Source organism: Centrocercus urophasianus, unplaced genomic scaffold, assembly GCF_019232065.1.
Source record: "Centrocercus urophasianus isolate 14NV4802_14NV808 unplaced genomic scaffold, USGS_Curo_1.0 seq_10, whole genome shotgun sequence".
NCBI classification, from domain to species: domain Eukaryota; kingdom Metazoa; phylum Chordata; class Aves; order Galliformes; family Phasianidae; genus Centrocercus; species Centrocercus urophasianus.
This window is the reverse complement of record NW_024884142.1, coordinates 55,492,683-55,510,638: the sequence shown is the minus strand read 5'-3', so window position 1 is coordinate 55,510,638 and position 17,956 is coordinate 55,492,683. Positions and strand designations below refer to the sequence as shown.

General features: G+C 39.0%; 2 protein-coding genes across 5 annotated transcripts in view; both read left to right on the top strand.

The window, feature by feature from the left end:
* The first annotated feature begins 17 nt into the window (after positions 1-17).
* Positions 18-10,190, top strand: ARMT1 (acidic residue methyltransferase 1). Its single transcript, XM_042816439.1, has 5 exons — positions 18-112; positions 974-1,079; positions 1,405-1,646; positions 3,379-3,544; positions 4,491-10,190. Exons 1-5 carry the CDS (start codon positions 63-65, stop codon positions 5,256-5,258), a joined length of 1,332 nt encoding a protein of 443 aa, XP_042672373.1. The 5' UTR covers positions 18-62; the 3' UTR covers positions 5,259-10,190.
* Positions 10,191-10,321: 131 nt separating this feature from the next.
* CCDC170 (coiled-coil domain containing 170) overlaps positions 10,322-17,956 on the top strand; it is a 46,446-nt gene continuing 38,811 nt past the window's right edge. The window contains exons 1-3 of one of the 4 annotated variants that reach the window (XM_042816392.1): positions 10,322-10,443; positions 16,716-16,789; positions 17,921-17,948. In XM_042816392.1, the coding sequence (XP_042672326.1) occupies positions 16,716-16,789; positions 17,921-17,948 (102 nt within the window). In that variant the 5' untranslated portion in view covers positions 10,322-10,443. Of the gene's footprint in view, positions 10,444-15,184; positions 15,197-16,715; positions 16,790-17,920; positions 17,949-17,956 lie in introns of those variants that run through there. The other 3 variants (XM_042816382.1, XM_042816408.1, XM_042816416.1) reach the window with 3 other exon arrangements.

Here is a 17,956-nt window from a genome sequence, read left to right as displayed (position 1 = left end):
GGTGCGGTCGCCGCTCCAATAACGTCCGGCCGCCGCGCCAGACTTCCGGGGGGCGGGGCAAGATGGCGGCGGTAACGGCCTTACCGGTCTCCCTCTCGGCCAGGTTTAAGGGGTCCGTCGGGGCCCGGCGCGCTCGTTACCGGCCGCGGGGTGAGGGGCAGGAGGGAGCCGAGGGCTCGGCCGCAGCTCCCTGTTCACCCTGAGGCTGTCTGCGGGAGCCGGGCCCTCCGCCGAGACCCGCGGCCTAGCGGCTGGTGCCGGGCGGGGGAGGAGCCGGGGGCCGGCGCTCGGCCCCTCTGCGGGAGAGCGGAGGCGGTGCCGTGGCCGGGCCCGTTTCGGGCGGCGCCGGGAGGTGGCGCTGTGGGTGCGGGGCTGGGGCCGTCTGAAGGCGGGCGATGCCTCTCCGCCCCCGTTGTGGCTGCGGGTGCCTGGGGCCGTCGGTCAGCATCTGGGGGAGCGAGGGTGGTGCGGGGCGGGGCGTGTACTTCCTGCGACCTTTGGCGGGTATTGCTCCGTTACCGGTCGCTGCGCTCAGGGCTCCGGTGCACGCAGTGGAAAAGCTTTAAAAATCATTCTCCAGTATGGGTTACATACAGCTCGTTGTGGGGTTGTGCATGGCTACCTTCTTCTCCCCCCCCTTCACCCCCCCAAAAAAAACCCCACAAAACAACAACCATAACCGTTAATTGCTCAATTTCTATATAAATTATGTATATATACACAATCATTTAATTTCACGTGTAATTGTAAATAATTCTTACATATTTATATATTGGAAAGAGAGCAGCTCTAACAATCCTCTGCTAAATCATCTCCCTGAGCACCACATCCAGATGGTTTTTAAAGATTTTTTTTTCCTCATTGCTGTCAACCGTTTTATGTGTGCAGAAACTGACTTTTAAGATCATGCTATTTAAAAAATAGTAGATATTTCATCACTTCATTAATAAGATTTTGATACTTTCCGTTTTAGATCCTTTGCATACTTTACAGTTAAAGACCGACTACCCCAGATCCTCACAAAAGCTATTGACACTCTGCATCGACACAAAAATGAGTTCTTTGAAGAACATGGTGAGGTAAGAATAAGGTTTCTGCTTGCCTGGGATTTTGCTTTTCCCTGACTGTTAGAGATCCCTTCTGTGCCTTCGTGTTTTCTGTTCCCCTTTGTTAACCATAAGGTCCAATCTAAAAAGAAGTCCAATGTGTGATTAATTTTGGGATGTTATGCATAAAATGAATGTCGTTCACCCAAATGTGTTTGGATGAATCGAGCTCGGAGTTGTTCTGGGACTTATGCGTGGCAGCTAAGACTTACCACTTACTGATTTCCTGAAAGATTGCACTATGTTGCTATAGGAATAAATATTCAGAATAGGAACTTTTGTTCTTTGCTTTTTTCAGAAGGGTGTTGAAGCAGAGAAGAGAGCTATATCCTTCCTTTCCAAATTACGGAATGAACTGCAAACAGACAAACCTGTGACTCCCCTAGAAGATGAGCTGCCTGATGCTGCCCTGTGGAACCAATACCTAGACTACCAACGTAATCTATTAAATGGAAACGGAGAACCAAGTTGGTTTCAGTCCCCTTGGTTGTTTGTAGAGTGTTACATGTATCGAAGAATTCATGCAGCATTAGCACAGAAGTAAGTATTTAGTTTGGTGTCTTCCTCTGTGAATGGGAACTGCTGAATCATGGCCTGAACCTCTGATTGATCACATGAGGCGAACACTGAGTCAGCCACAGGAGCACAGGTGAAGGCAATTCACCTGTGCTGCTGGAAGGGGTGGAGCCAGGCTCCAGCTCTTCTAGACCTATTTAAGAGCTGGCTACCTGTGGGGAAGGATCTCTTCTGGAGATCCGTTCTGCTGGAGTTTTGTAAGTGAACTCAGGATACGCGTAAGCTTTCTATCTATTCTCTTTTAGTTATTATAATCTGCTTAGTCAAACTCTCTTGTTTATTTCGTAGTTATAACATCTTAATATTCATTGATTATATACTCTGCAAAACAGTATTGTTTCCCATTTTTATTTTGGAAGAAAGAAAGACTATAGGAAGTAAGACGAATCAGAATTTTAAGCGTTTACTACATTGATTTCCCATTGTCTCACACCTCATTTAAAATCAATGTTTTTCTACTTTCGTTCAGTACGTTTTGAAGGTAGTATTTTTTATTATGCCTCAGTTTCTGTCTTAGTCTCTACGAAGTCTCTCAAGTTTGATTGTTTAGCTTGACCTTGCAGACTACTGTATAGTGAGATCTTGGAAGTTATTTAGTATTTCTAAAAGTCTGGAATTGTGTTTTGAGGTATATGTGAACCTACCAATCTGTTGGGCATTCTAACTTGCTTTGCTACTGCTAGAAATCTGAAGTTCTTACTGCAGAACACCCAGCTTCAATAACCCATGTTGTTCATTCTGCACCATCATCTTAGTTTCAGTTGTGTTTGCAGCCCACATGCTGCATCAACTTAAGGAGCTGATCCTGGTTAAATATAACTTGGCAGGAGTTTGTTGTGCTGGTATTATGGAGAGGTGCCAATACAATGTAAAGGGATAGGAATTAACTGGTTTAAGCTCAAAAGCTTTATGCGCTGTGGAATTGTCCTTAGCATTATAGAAAGAGATAGAAACACTGTAATGGATTTCTTTGTTTCTGCTGGTATATTGCATGATTTGAAATCTTGTAGCAAAAAAATCTTCTGGATTGCTCTTAAAACAAACAAACATTTTTCCTTAGTAAGCCTTACATTTCTTGATCTTATTATTTGTTTGCTCTTAAGGTTCAATCATTTGTCAGAAAGTATAACTGCAGATATGGTTCTTACTGTAGGTTGACAATTCTAATATATTGCAGGAGTTGAATTGGTTTGTCAACTTGGTCATATTAATTTTCGGAAGTCTTAGTTAAAAGCTTTCATAAGAATTACTAACCACTGTAAGAGACTTTGGTATGGGAGATACACTTCAGTAGGCAAAAATCCTATTAAAAATGGGCCCACAATTCACTGTGCATGTGAATTCACTGTGCTTTTTCCCTTATATTGTATAGTTTTATTCATCTGTGTATGAAAAATGGAGCTCATAATTGTTACAGTATGTGCAGTTGTGATAGAACACTTGTTCATTTTCAGAGTATGTTGCTAATGATTTCAAGATGTCCTGTGTGCTATTTCTTCCAGTAAGATATGTTATCAAGTTTTTATTGAGATATGCAGGAATCCAGGATGATGAGTTGAAACTGGGAAAATCTAGCAGGAGTCCTTAATGTGGGTTAAAAAAGCTGAGCTCTGACCTTTCCTTCTCAAATGCTTCAAGTTCTAACATAGAAAATGTGGAAAGTATGTTAATACATTCATTCTCTTCTTATTTTTAGCCCACCTATTGGCAGCTTTGATGTATTTAAGGAAGGAAAGGCTCAAAATTTCTTTGAATCCCAAGAGGCCATTATTGCTTTATGCACTTACTTCCAGGAACTTCTTAAAAACATCAAGGATTTAGATGAAAAGCAACTTCAGGGGGAACTTTTTAAACTACTGCAGGTAAACTTGTGCTTCTCGGTAACAAATGAAAGCTTGAGGTTAGAAGGAATCTGAGTTTGTATGGAAATAAAAATACAGCTCTTATGTTTGTAAATATGTGATGAAATCCTGACAGATGTACTGTATTGCTACTTTGGGAATGTTTATGTTTGGGTCACCTGTATTAAGTTTGGTGTTTTCCTTATACCGCTGATGTTCACTGTGTATTTGAATACTTAGCTTGTTCTCCCTCAAAAAAATAATAAAAAGAAAATCTCTAAAACGTTTGAGTCAATTTCCAGATGGCCCTTTTGTTGTTTAACCATAAAATTTTAAAGCAATTCATTTTGCCATCACTTGAAAAATCTTTAGATGTATGTGGGCCAGAAGTGCTTTAAAAGCTTATAACTCTTCTTGGCAAATAATGCATTTGGGTAGAGTACAAAATATCATAGGATTATAAGTTATATTGTTGGCAACATTGCACATGAACTATTTGATAAGCCCTTGTAAGAAATTCGTTAGAGTGTACTTGAAGTATTCATGGAAAAAATATTCTAAATTCTGCTTCTTACTCAACTTCATCAAATAAATTAACATGCTTTTATTACTCCTTTTTTTGTCTTCCCTCTGGTTTCTGGAATTACAGTGTAGAAAATATACATTATAAGTTTTTTGGTGTACTTCTGTCAATCTGAAATGTCAACTAACATGCTGATGCACGTTTCTGATGCCTGCAAAAATGCAGAGCACTGTTTAGTTTCTTCCAAGAACTTTTTTTCAGTATTGAGATTATTGTACCGGAAGTTGAATTTTATTTAAACTTGGAAGAAAATGTGGATTTAGAGCCTTTATGTCCCTAAAATAGAAGCAAAATCTTCAGGTGTATGTGATATTTGAAATGTAACTATAATGAGGCTTACCAACTGTGATTTTTGTGTGTTTTCTTTCCTCCCCCTCTTTCTAGGTGTCACTGTGGGGCAATAAGTGTGACCTTTCTTTTTCAGCCGGTGAGAAAAGCTCTCAGAAATCTAGTCCTTTACAATGCCTGGAAGACATGGTACCTTACATCATAGTGAATGACATGGAAAAACTTTGGTCACTACTTATAAATGCCAAAACAAGGAATACAGATAAGTGTACTGTTAGAGTTGATGTAATCTTGGATAATGCTGGATTTGAGCTTGTAAGTGATCTTGTGTTGACTGACTTCTTGTTGTCATCAAAGCTGGCCGATGAAGTCCATTTCCATGGAAAAAGTATTCCGTGGTACGTGTCAGACACAACAAAGAATGATTTTAACTGGACTATTAAACAGCTCCAGTCAGCTAATCATATGTGGATGTCTAGATGTGGGATAAACTGGGAGGGCAACTTGAAAAAGGGCGTTTGGGTTTACCAAGATCACATGTTTTGGACTTTGCCACATATCTATTCCAGCATGGCCGAGGTTGCTCCTGATTTGTATGCTGATCTACAGAAGTCAAATTTGCTTCTTTTTAAAGGTGATCTAAACTACAGAAAATTAACAGGTGATAGAAAATGGGAGTATACTGTGCCATTTCATCAGGCCTTGAACAAGTTTCATCCTGCACCTCTCTGTAGTTTAAGAACGCTGAAATCTGACACTCAGGTTGGCCTGAAGCCTGGGCAGGGTGAACAAATCCAGGCTTCTGAACCAGAATGGATGATAAGTGGCAAATATGGGGTAGTTCAGTTTGATGCTACTCCCTGATTCCAGTTAAACGGTTCCTAAAACTCTAACAGCCAGATGTAGAAGAGTTGTGACTGTTTTTTTTTGTTTGGCTTAAGCAATGATTTTTTTTTTTTGTTTGCCCTTTTTTCCAAATAATTTGTTGTTCCTTAAGACTTTGATGTTCCATAAAAATTTCTGAGCTGACTTTGTATACATAAATCGCTCTGCATTTCAATATATACTTTTTTCTAACACAAGTGGCTGATGTCTAAGATGAATATGGCTATTTTTTTTTTTTCCCCTCATCTGTGGGTGTGAGAGTTTATGCCCAAGAAGTGAAAAATCTACTTCAGAAACCATTTCCTCAATCACATCTAAGCATGTATTTACTTCAGGATAATTTGTTCTCTATGTGCCACGCATTGCATGGAAGTTAATATTTTAGCAAGTACATAAATAAGTTCTTATGAATGTGGTCATTGCAGGGTCATATTTTAAAACAATTTGGAAGAGTTTACTTGTACCTAGACTTCATCACATAGGTACTTTTTACATGTTGCTTGTGTCAATGGACAAATCACGTTCAGCATTTTTAAATGGTTGTCTTTATTTGAATATAGTTAGCAGTATGTTAAGATGAATGTTTTTAGTAAATATTGATTTAGAATTTGAGAACTAATTTTTTTTATTTTAAAATATGAATGAATGTTGCTATTTATTTTCTTGGTAAGAGGAATGTTATCCTATCTGGTAAGAAAATCAGTAGGAAAAAGGACAATTTCATTTTAAGAGGGTGGAAGGTATTATTTATTTAAGGGTCTCTACCAAAAACAAGAAGAAAAACAAAAACAACAACAACAAAAAAAAAACAACAAACACAAGATTGAATTGAAGGTGGCCTTTACATTAGTGACTGTGGTTGAAGCATTTTTTCCTCTTTCAACTTTTATATATTTTAGAAGGATACCACAATTTATATTGGGGAAATGCAGCCCCAGTTGCACTGAGAAATACAGTGTATGTTAGAGATATATACCATACAGGTTGCTGCTTATTGGAGTTACATCCCAGTTGCTTCTCCTCCTCTACTCCTGTGTCAGGATACCTCACACTGAAATTGGGTGGGAATTCAGTAATCTTTTTGTGATATTTCCTCCCCCCCCTCCCCCAGAATGTAAAGAAAGGAGAAGGACTTCAGTAACTTTAAAAAAAAAAAAAAAATTAAAAATGGATTCTCTCAAGTCTTAAAGTACTGCTGGAATTAGGGCTTTTTATAGAAGAGCTGCAGGTTTGTTGGGAAATGGTGGTAAAAGTCTTTCTGTCTGTGATGTTGTCCAGGGCTTCTAACAGCAGAACTTGCCCCTGGTAACCAAGGACATTGTTATTGAAAGGAAGAGTGGATGATAGGCAGAGAATCTTCCCCTTCTGTTTTATAGATACAGTGAAATATTACACAATGAATCAGAGAACACCAAAGAGTCCTTATTTTACTACACTTGGAATGCTTTGGAAAGAGAATTAGAATGACTCTGGTGCAAGTTGGATTAAAAGAAATTTCTTCACTCATGGTTAAACTAAGACAGGAGTGAACTTTAGGTCTAAAGAATTGGAAGGGGAAGATGGAATATTTTGTAGCTCCTTTGGGCTTTGAGATAAAACTGGAATCCCCTTCTGCTAAGTGAAATCACTAGCAAAGTATGCCTCACTTATCATTCTAAAATGGACAGAATCAGTTGCTGCTACAAGAGACTTTGTTCATATATTAAAGGTCTATATAGTAGTTGAATGTGCTCCAGTTAATCATGACTTTGATTATTTGTGTTTGTGGTTTTCTTTCTTCTGACATCTGAAAATATAGTAAAATATATTAAAGTTGCAAGGTCAAATATTCAAAAATTAAGATGCTTGGAATTTCTTGAGGCACTGTGATATTGGAGGTGGGGCTCTAGTTTTGAGAGGCGGGCTTAGTACTGTCCGTCTGCCTTGTACCACTGGCTTAGTACTCTTAAAAGATAGTTTGGTTAGATTGCAGTTGGACTGGATGATCTTTAACATCTTTTCCAACCTGAGCAATTCTATGATTCTATAATCTTAAGTCACTTCATTAGAATGTGTAAGTTAGAAATCCAGTTAAGAGAGCTGAAGGTCAAATAGCTCATCTTAGTCTGGAGGGAGCTCAAGGAGGCTCCAGCTTTGGTGCTTTGATAAAATACATAAACGTCATGATGAATTTGAGCACTGGAGCTTCAGTTTCTCATCTTTGAGGAAGCTGTTATTTCAAATATTTCAAATTATTTCAAATGCACTTTGAAGCAACAGCTTTGGGTCAAGAACACATACAATTTTGATGTTGTAGAATACGTGCAATAAAAACAAAATAATTAATGAAAGAACCTGATTTGTTTGTGTACAGTTTATTTGTATGGCGCTAGCTTCATCTGCTGAAGAGGTTGAAAAGTGTGTAATGAAGCAAAAAGGCTTGTTTTGCTGTTAAGGCATTCCTTTGCTTAAGAGGCGAATCTATTCCCAGTCTTTGCAGATGCTGGGAAACTTGTTTGCATTTTTATCTGGCTATTAATCTGTCTCTGTGTTCCCAAGTTGCTTTCTGGCTCTCTATTTCTGGAAACTCAATGCAATAAGTATTCTGAAGTCGTGATAAATAGTCCTACAAATTCTAAACCACTTAGGAAATGCATCAGTGGTTGCACAGTAGTACTGAGTTTTCTTGTTGGAGGCCGTTGTGTTGATGTTTGTGGGGAAGCAGGATTTCCTGAGTATTGTAGGACACGTAGTTCTTAGATTAGCACTTGAAATGTAACGTAAGGCATGATACCACTCTGAGGGGGGGGAAAAAAAAAAGTTGTTCTCCAATTCATAAACTGAGCATATATTTAGGCCCTCATAAAGAGAAGTCTGGAAATTTACATGTGACAATTATACGAAGAATGCAAAGCCATATCTTCCAAATTGCTTGACTTCCCATAGCTGTAACTGTGAAGTACCATTTATTGACAATTTAATATGCATCATACCTTTCTGGTTGGCTGTATTGTTGTAAAATTTGCATTGCTGATAAGGAAAATAAGTGATACTGAAATGCCAGTGTTGTATTCTCCTGTGCCACGATACAGTGTTATTCTGGTGAGGCACTGTTCTCTCTGCTGAGCTAGTTACAGTTCAATTGAAAATACTGTGTCCACTTAGGAAGTCCAGTTACAGATATTCAGTGTTTACTTGTGTTAATGCAGCTTTGTGAAAGGGCAGCATGCAACTACAGCATTTAAGTGGAATTTACTGTTATTAGTATAAAGCATATATTAAAGCAATGGCTTATGCTATAATACTGCATAGTTATTTTCTTGAGTCTTCAAGAAAGTTGCTTCTGTACATCAGTCACAACTGATTGCCCAAAATGCTTCTACAGCGTAACTCAGGAGCTACTGATTTGTATAACAAATTCTTGAGGGTTTTTTTTCCCCATATGCCACTTGATTACTTACATCAAGTAAAAATAAGGGCATTTTCAGTGATTCTAAGGACCACAGACCAGTGTCTTTTGACTCTGTTTTTTGTTCTACCTTTTCAGCAACTGCATTTGTAAATCAGTTTTTGAGAGATAGGGATGACTTCCATCTGTGATGAAACAGTAGAAAAATAGTGTCACAGGCACAAAGAAAACCAGTATATGAAACTAAAGACTTGACAATTCATTAGGTAAGATATATACAATAATTCTGTATGCATTTGAAGCTGTAAGATGAGGCTTTGTAAAATAGATGCAGAAAATAAGTTGACTGTGTGACTGGAAACTGTTTTAAGAAACAAATTCTGTAACTGTGTCGCAAATGTTTTAATGGCTGGAAAACCAACTTGAAATAATTCAGGTCTGAGTTCCTGGTATTTTTCCTCTGAAATGGATTTTATATAATGCCAATAAAGCTTATTTATCCACTGAAGTTTTGAAAGAAATAGATAAGAGTACCTTATTTTTTTCCTTAATACTGCCATGTCTCAATAAAAGTTTCACCTTGTTACAATGCCAATATTGTTGTTTGTTTCAAAACTTTGAGAATCTGTGAAATAAATGTGACAATTTCTTCCTAAGGTTAGTGTAGCTGGCGGAGTTTACCAGTGTTGTTTCCTAAACTGATAGATGCTCCTTATGTTTTCAGCAAAAAATGAAAGTATTTCAGTGTTTCAATCCATGCAACTACAATGTTTGAAAAATTATTTTGTTTTATATGCGCTACTGATGTTCTGAAAATCTTAATTGTTGCTGTTGAAGTGGTTGCTTTAAAATTCATAGTGTATTTCAATTCATGGTTGAACTACTTAATCTTTGTTTGACATGAAGTATATTTATCCCCAGTCTTCTGTCAGCGTATGAAAAATATTCACTCTATTGCACAGAAATTACCATCATTATGTGTTTTTTTTACTCTAAAAAATTACATTGTATACAACATAATAATCCTGAGGTGCAATTTTTTTAATAGAATTGCTCATTTTTAATTCAATATTTTGTTTGCTCAGAAGCCTTGTCTATCCAAACTTACAGATCAAAAGTATAGAATGATTTTGTTTTAAGGCCAAAATAACTTATGACTAATCTAAAGAGTTTTATAAGAAACTGAAAATGTATTGTTTGAAATGTTTCTTTTATTTCTATACAGTATGGCAGCCAGCACAGTAGGTGAGTCTTTCCTATACTGTGGACACCCTTTGTTGGTAGTGGTTTGTTTGTTTGTTTTTTTTGCCTGAAGAACAGGTCCAAGAACAGGTTTTCAAACCGTTCTTAAATTTAATAAATTTTATTGTAGCTGATTCAGATGCATTTCTATTTCTATTACCCCTGGAAATAGAAGAGGTACACTATTTCATAAATCAGCAAAGGCTAATTAATTTAAATTCTGGCTCAGTTTCACAGTTGTGAATTCTGCAAATAAATTCTAAGGAGGTGTTTGATTTATACTTCCTGTACCTGTTTGGCTTATTTGTCTTTTTCTCCCTCACTTCTATGAAATAACTGTCATATTATGATTGTTTAAAATAAATGTATTCAGTATTTCTATGCTGCTTTTATCAATTTCCTGTAAACTTCTTTCAAACTTCCTATGAAGACATTGTTATGCTTGCACAATTTTTTTCATCTTTTTCAGGATTCTACCCGTTTCTTTTAAGTCTTTAATGAAGTCAAATATTTGGAGCTAAAGAGGAGACTAATGTAAGATATACAGACGTGTATTAAGGGGTTTAAAGACCCCTCACAATGTCTTCTCCAGTTCATCTGAATTTTCACATGGGGTGAGAGGATGGAGTTGAACTCAGTATTTCACAAAAAAAAAACCAAGCAACCCAAACACCTGCTATTTTGTTTAGGTAGAGGAAGAGCTAGACTTTATAAGGCTAGTAGATCCCTAAGTTTGTCTGCTATCAGATTTCCAATAGTGCCTGGTACCAGACATAACTTACACAAACACAAACATTCGTAATCCTATTAGTATTCTCTCTTCTAGTTTTCTTGATAATATAATTGCATTAATATCTTTTCTACCTTGAAGTATGTAAATGCATCAAGAAGCTGCCTCCAGAGAGTCTCTCCTTTTAATTGAAGTCATAGTTTCTAGCATTTGATCTCTATATTAAATCATCTGCTGCTAGTCGTGAGCTAGACTTCGGTGTCAACAGCAAAAGAGAAATGAGAACAAGTTCTGTCTTGATTTTTTTTTTTTTTTTTTTTTTTTTTTTTTTTTTTTTAAGGAGATATGTTGAACATAAGGCACTCAGAAGAAAATTTCTGTGCTGCAGGATGTGATTTTTGGTGATGGGTAGTGGATAGCACAGGTTGAAGTTGGACATATTGAGTATCTGGAACTGATACTTTGTGAAGGCAAGCATAAGTCCTGGCTTATCATCCCCCTCTGACTTTGATGCCCAGTGTTTGTAAAAGTTGTTATTGTGGATGCCCCATCCCTGGAGGCATTCAAGGCCAGGCTGGATGTGGCTCTGGGCAGCCTGGTCTGGTGGTTGGCAAACCTGCAGGTAGCAGGGGGGTTGAAACTCGATGATTGTTGTGGTCCTTTTCAACTCAGGCCGTTCTGTGATTCTAAGAAAAATGTGTTCTCAGCTATTTTAGCCAAATTTGAAGACAGATCCTGAAGATTAAATCTACTCTTTCTTCTGAAGAGATTTCATTTTTTCTTTTAATGTTGCTAATGTAAGAGTCTCTTTTACCTCGGCTCTATTTGCTTTTGCATGAATGCCTGAAATGCATATATGTATTCACCATATCATTTGGAATTGATATGCATAAAGAAACCAAATACTTCACCTTCTGAGCATGTTACTGATGCAAATGGCTTGAGGTTTGTAGGTTTTCTTGGTGTAGTGTCCATCAATCAAGGACTATCATTTTCAAGATTAATATTTTGATTCAGCCTTTTAATCAATTTTTATAATGTATTTTTATATGCCAATATCTGAGGATAGCAGAATTAATGAAACAACATTTTCTGCTTAAAGATTAGAGTGACTTTATTAAGTACATGAACTCAAGATTTTGCATAACTATTTTCTCAGGGTGATGAATCCTGTTCATGTATTTTCTGTAATAGAACGTGAATTATTTCATTCAATGTAAATGATTCCCTGAAATTAATTTTAAACTAAACATTCAGAACTAGTCTTTCTTAAGTTTTTATGTTCCCTCTGTAAAGAGAAACATTGAGTCCTTTTTGAGAGCTCTACCTGTAGAATTTAGCAAATAAGCTTTAAAATATTTTAAGATTTATGATGCTCTAATAAGATACTTAGTGAAATGTCTTGAAGGTATTGCACTCCCTCAAATTATCACAGTCTTTTCAGTGGTGTATGAAATTTCTGCTTTTCCTCATCTTTATTCTTTCCCCTTTTGTTATTCTCACTATAGTTTCGTATATACATATATTTTATTCCAGATAATTTTGTAGCATATAATATATGCTATCTCTACATCACTAAGGGTGTAGAAGTAGCTGAAGTTTGTCTCTCGAACTAGCTGTGGCACTGCAGGATTAGTGATGGGGGAAGAAATGCACTCAAGCGCGTAAGAAAGTTGGGGGAAAGTTTCACAGTGGTTTAGCTACACATCTGTACAATGCTCTGGTAGTGGGACAGATTGGGCCGCAGTCAAATACTAAACAAGAAATCTTTGTCTACATATATGGAAGGTTTATGCTGGCTTTTATGTGAGACCACCTGTATGAATTCAGCCTGTCAAAAATATCGAATGTATTTGAATTGCAGAATGAGTTTTGATAGGCTCAGTGCTTTGTAGCATGTGGCTGTAACACCTTTGATTTGGGAACAGCAAGGCCTGCACCACAGCACAGCACTGAAGCACAGTGTGAGGCTGAGCCCACAGCAACACTGGCAGACCCTGTGCCAAGCCCTTTGCTGCACCCTGCTAGTAAGGAGCTGTTCTCTGTGTCTGATTGAGCCAGACCTTATCTTTTGGAGTGATGCAAGGAACAAAAACATGATGTGCTGGTACTGCCTGATGTAGTTAGCTACTGTATGTATTGCTTCCAAATTACTTTTCCCTATTCATTACTACTAGCTTGTACATGTTTTGCATTGTTTACTCTCTGACCTTCCCCAGCTTGGCCTGTACTGTATTTTGCTCTGTACCATTTCCTTTAAAGTTCCTAATCCACTATTGTCTTTGTCAGCCTTATCCAGTCATTCTTCTCTTTCATTTAACAGCATTTGAAATTATAACAACCTGGCTTTTCCCAATTGCACACTGAGATGGGGCCACATGGCTACCTCTGCTGCATGTTGCCTGGCCAGGGCCTCAGCACAACTCAGCCCCACACCTGCTTCAGTGTTCTTTCCTTTGTGCTATTCCCAGTCTTATTTTCTCTCTTTAATACACTCCCCCCATCCCACCCCCCTTCTTTTATCTGTTCAGTGCACATTGCTCCATGAGGCAGATTCCATCATCTAGCTCTGCACTTCAAGCGATGCCACATTTTAAAGTATGTTGAGTATCTACACTGGCACTGCTGTGTGTGGATGGGGAGAATTCTGTTATTGGCAGAAAGAGTGACATAGCGTCAGGGGCACAGACAGGAGGAGGAAAATAGAGCAGACTTGTATGTTTAGGTAACAGCAAACTGTCCTTAACACAGTTTTCCTTTATGTTGAGCCTACAGCCTGAGAGTAGCATACATGCGCATGTCTCTAAATCATGAATTGGTTATTTACAGCTCTCTTCTAAAAATGAGTGAATAATAATACCAGCCCTAGCTTTTCAGTTTTCTTCTCTAGAAGAAGAAACTGAAAGAAAGTTGTTATACATCTTGAGTTCAGTGTGAGTCCAGAAATCTGCTGAGATTGCCCTATTCCTTGGAGGCATTGTGGCAGGCCCAATTAAGTAGTTCACAAAATCTCCACGGTAAGAGATATACAGCAGCAATACACATATCTGGAGGTTTTTTTCTTTTTTTCATGCTAGTTCCTCTGCTCCCATGTTTATCTACTTGATTTGGAAGGCAGGTGAGGAGGAGGGCCTCCCTTGTCAGCTTCAGATCTTTTTGCTGTAATGAAGGCAGCCTGCTCTCCCCATGCTGTGTGGAGTGCTCGTCTCACAATTCTGGAGAAGAGACTGACTGTGCCTGAGCCAAAAGCATGGTGCTGGTCAAACATCATTTACTCTTCACCTTCAGTTCTGAAGTTCAGTTCAGTTTGCAAGTCAGAGAGAAACCTCTTGTGTTTTCCACCTCCTGCTGGTGGGCTCAGCTGCCTCTGCTACAGTTTTGGGCTCTGTTTTCCATCACCTGTGTGGCATATGACTCAGGGCTCCTGCCCGGCAGAAAAGGCTCTGGGTGTGCTGATTAGCAGCTGGCTGAATGTGAGCCCACAATGTGCCCACGTAGGTGAGTCAGCAGCAGCCTGTCTTGATTCAGCGTGGCCAGCAGGACTGGGAAAGCGATTGACCCCTTGCATGTGGCCACTTGTAAAATCATACCTTGAGTACTGTGTTGTTTTGGGTCCCTCATTACAAGGACATTGGGTCACTTGAGTGTGTACAGAGAAGAGCAACAGAACTGGTGAGAGGATTAAAAAACAAGGCATCTGAGTGTGACTGAGGGATCTGAGGCTGCTTAGTTTGAAGGAGGTTAGGGGGCATCTCACTGCTCTACCCGAAAAGAAGCTGTAGTGAGGTGAGTATCTTTCAGTTGACGAGTGATAGCATGAGAGGAAACAGCCTCAAGTTGTACCAGGTGAGGTTTGGATTAGATATCAGGAAGAATTTCTTCGTACACATGTTGGTTGGGCATTGGTACGGGCTGCCCAAGGAGGTGGTGGAGTCCTCATCCTGGAGGTATTAAGAGATGATGTGTGGGCATGACATTGAGGGACATAGCTCAGTGCTGGGACTCAAGCTGATGGTTGAACTTGACAATTTTGAAGGTCTTTTTCAATCTAAATGAATCTACGATTTGATGAAAATGGATTTGTGGCACCATGGTTTGATGTCGTGTTTTAAAGGGAAAAACAAAAAGATTGTGGCTGTAATGGGGAGGGTGTGTGCGTGTTGACCTTAATGTTCAGACCCATTATCAGTGTTACTGAATGTGTGCATTCAGTACTGCCCCACAACGAGTGGAAACTAGCTCCAGAAGAGGGTTGAGCCATAATTTAAAGAAAATATGGATTCAGTATGCGTGTCTCAATGCCCAACTAGATGAGAGCGGTATTTCTACGTTTTCTAATGCTGTGGTGGGTGGGTGAGGGCTCGCATCCCGCCGGCTCCTGCCAATTCCGACTTCTACCTGGAGGAACAGCAATGGCAGCTGGAGGGAAAAGCGCGGAGCCGCCCCGATCCCGCTGCCCCCCCGCGTTGCCGTGGGAACGGAGTCGCCGCGGCGGCCGCCATGAGCGCTTCCAGAGCCGGGTCCCGCGCAGCCTCGGCCGCCCCTCGGCTCGTTCAGGTATCGGCCGCGGGGCGGCGGCGTCTGCCGGAGTGGGGAGGGCTGCGAGCGGCGGCCCCTCTGGGGTAATGCGAGGCGCGGCTCTGCTCTGCTCGGGCGGTTTTGGCCGAACGCCTTCCTTGTGTCCGGTAAATGCGTTGGCTGTTTCTATGGAGAGGCGCTCTCCATAGCCGTAAGGCCGGTTGTGAACCGCTCCTACGGGTTATCTCTTCAATTATAAATGTAATTTCGTCTCGTTCTTTTCTTTTAAACGGTTTCTGCAGCTGCAGGGCTTTACGTGTTGGTGGGCACGTGCTTCGATCCCACCTCCAGCCGATCGTTAGAGCTTATCTTCCCAAATTCAAGGACGAAAGTTTTCCATGTTAAGTGCTGCAAAGGGAGGGTCTGTCACCGAGCAGGAATTCACGGTTATCTGGGAATTATTGCTCTGTGTTTCTTAATCCTTTGAAGTTGCTTAGCTGGCTTTGATGTAGGTTTAAAGGAGACGCTCCAGGATACGGCTTGGAAAGATCCAGCTCATTCCTACTGAGGATACAGCAGGAAACTCGCAGCAGTTTCTTATTCTGAAGGGACAGCTGTCAGTGCACATACAGCTCAGTATATCCGAAAAGCTGAATGGCACTTGTGTGGTTGTACCACGTTGTTCTGAGGCACGGGATCAATACACGCAACCTCTGTTATGTAAGATTGACTGCTGTTCTCTTCAGTAGGATTGCTTTGATCTGATTGCTGAGTTTTTGTTAATGCTGCTTAATTTTAGAATTGGCAGTAACTCCATCGTGCATCCTGGTGACGTCAGGCAGGCTGTGAAGGTAGTAATGCCTATGAATGTAGTAAATAGTTGGTGCTCAGAAGTGTGTTGGTAACTATGTATTTATTAATTGTAGGACACAAACAGCAAATACAACTGCAGCCCTCATCCATCTTGACTGTGTTTTTGTATGCACATCTAAATGTATCTCATCTCATGTTTGGCTTCTTCTGAATGCTGTAAAACACAATAGGTATCAAGAGAGAACTGCAAGGGTCACATTTGCCCATGGTCTGTTTTTAAACATTTTTTTTAGCAAATCTTTTACAAAAGTCATTTACCTTTATTCAACATTGGTGAAGTAAAAGCAGTAGAACAAGCAATCTATGAAAACCACTGGATAAGCACTTAGTTTTATTAAACATTATTCTCCCCCTCTGTGTGTGTGTGGTTTTTTTTTTTTTTTTCTTTTTTTTTTGTTTGCATTAGCAATTACCATTTTTACTATTCTGAGATGAAGTACATCACCTCCTCATTATTTGCTTTGGGAAAGCAGTGACATGAAGTGTCAGGAGAGACAAATTTGTTAATTTAGCTATGCTGCCAAATGGCAAAGTTAAAAAAAAAATAAATAAAAAATAAAAAAATCTTAATATATTAAATAATATTTACATCAATTGATTTATCTCTCTCTGCCTTGAGGTGACTGCTCTCTCCTGTCATAACTTGTTTCTTTTTTTTTTTTTTTTTTTTTTTTTTTTAATTTAGATGCAAAGTCACCTCATTCCAACACAGAAGAAAATGAAAGACGGAAATGCTTTAACTGCTGCTGGTAGTAGAGGGTAAGGCTGCAATGTTCGTCGTCATGCAGCTTTCATTTGAGCCCATTAATCAAACCTCCTCGGTAGAGAAATAACCCTGGACAGTGATTTTTATCTTTCAGTAATACCTTTTTAATGATTGCTGCAAAGGGAGGAGGATAGGGCTAGGCAGTACCCTTCCGAAAGGAATTTAGAAAATCTCTTTGGTGATTTGTTTGGGCTGTTCAGGACAGTTTAGTTTTGCATGTTTCTAGAACAGTGCGCCAGTGCATAAAAACTCCACAGACATAACCAAAAGAGAACATGCACACCTGCTAGAGCTCAGGTTTTTAGAGTTGCATACACAAACTGCAAGCAGAGAGTTGAGCTCTGTTACAAGAACAAAACAGAGAAAGCAAAGAGGTCTTCATGGAGTGGGAAGTGATCAAAAGTAATTGGACACTTCTTAGATTTTGGAGAATATGTAAGACAGACTGACAAATTGGAAATAGTTTTGAGTCATTACTTGTAACTTTTAAGATTAATGTTAATAAAGTGTTACTAATAGAAATATTTTGTGATCTCTGAAGGCAAGGCAAATTGTGCAAAGTGTTACTGAGAAAAAAGTTAACCTTTTTTTTTTTTTCTTCCAGAAAATTAAGGATTAGATTCTGAATGGCAATAAAGTTTTAATATTATGTTTCCAACTGTAGTTGGAACAGATACAATCAAATAGCAGCCTTTAAGCTCTTCTTTACAGCAGCTGAGCCCATGAAAAATGAATTCCTATTATTCCTCTTTTGAAGGGAGCTTTAGTCTCCCTCTTTTCCAGTAGCACGTTTGGGACTAAAGTTTCCTTGTGATTTCTTAGGGAGTTACATTTGGTGTAGATTTTCTTTTCAACTTGATATTTATCCCAGCAATTTGTATTGGATGTTATCTTCATTCTGGTTGCAAGAAATAATAATAAGCTGTGCTGTTGTTATGAAAATGCATTGCATTTCCAGAAATTAGAACAATTTTAATACCCCCATGAGTATAAATTTGTATTAAAAACAAATATTACAGATTCAGGGTTTATTTTGTTTCATAGAAAATGAGCTGTTATGGTATTTTTCAACCTCCATTGTTTTTTTTTTTGTTGTTGTTGTTGTTTTGTTTGTTTTTCTATAGAAATGAAGGAAGAACAGAGTCCACAAAGGTTAGTGA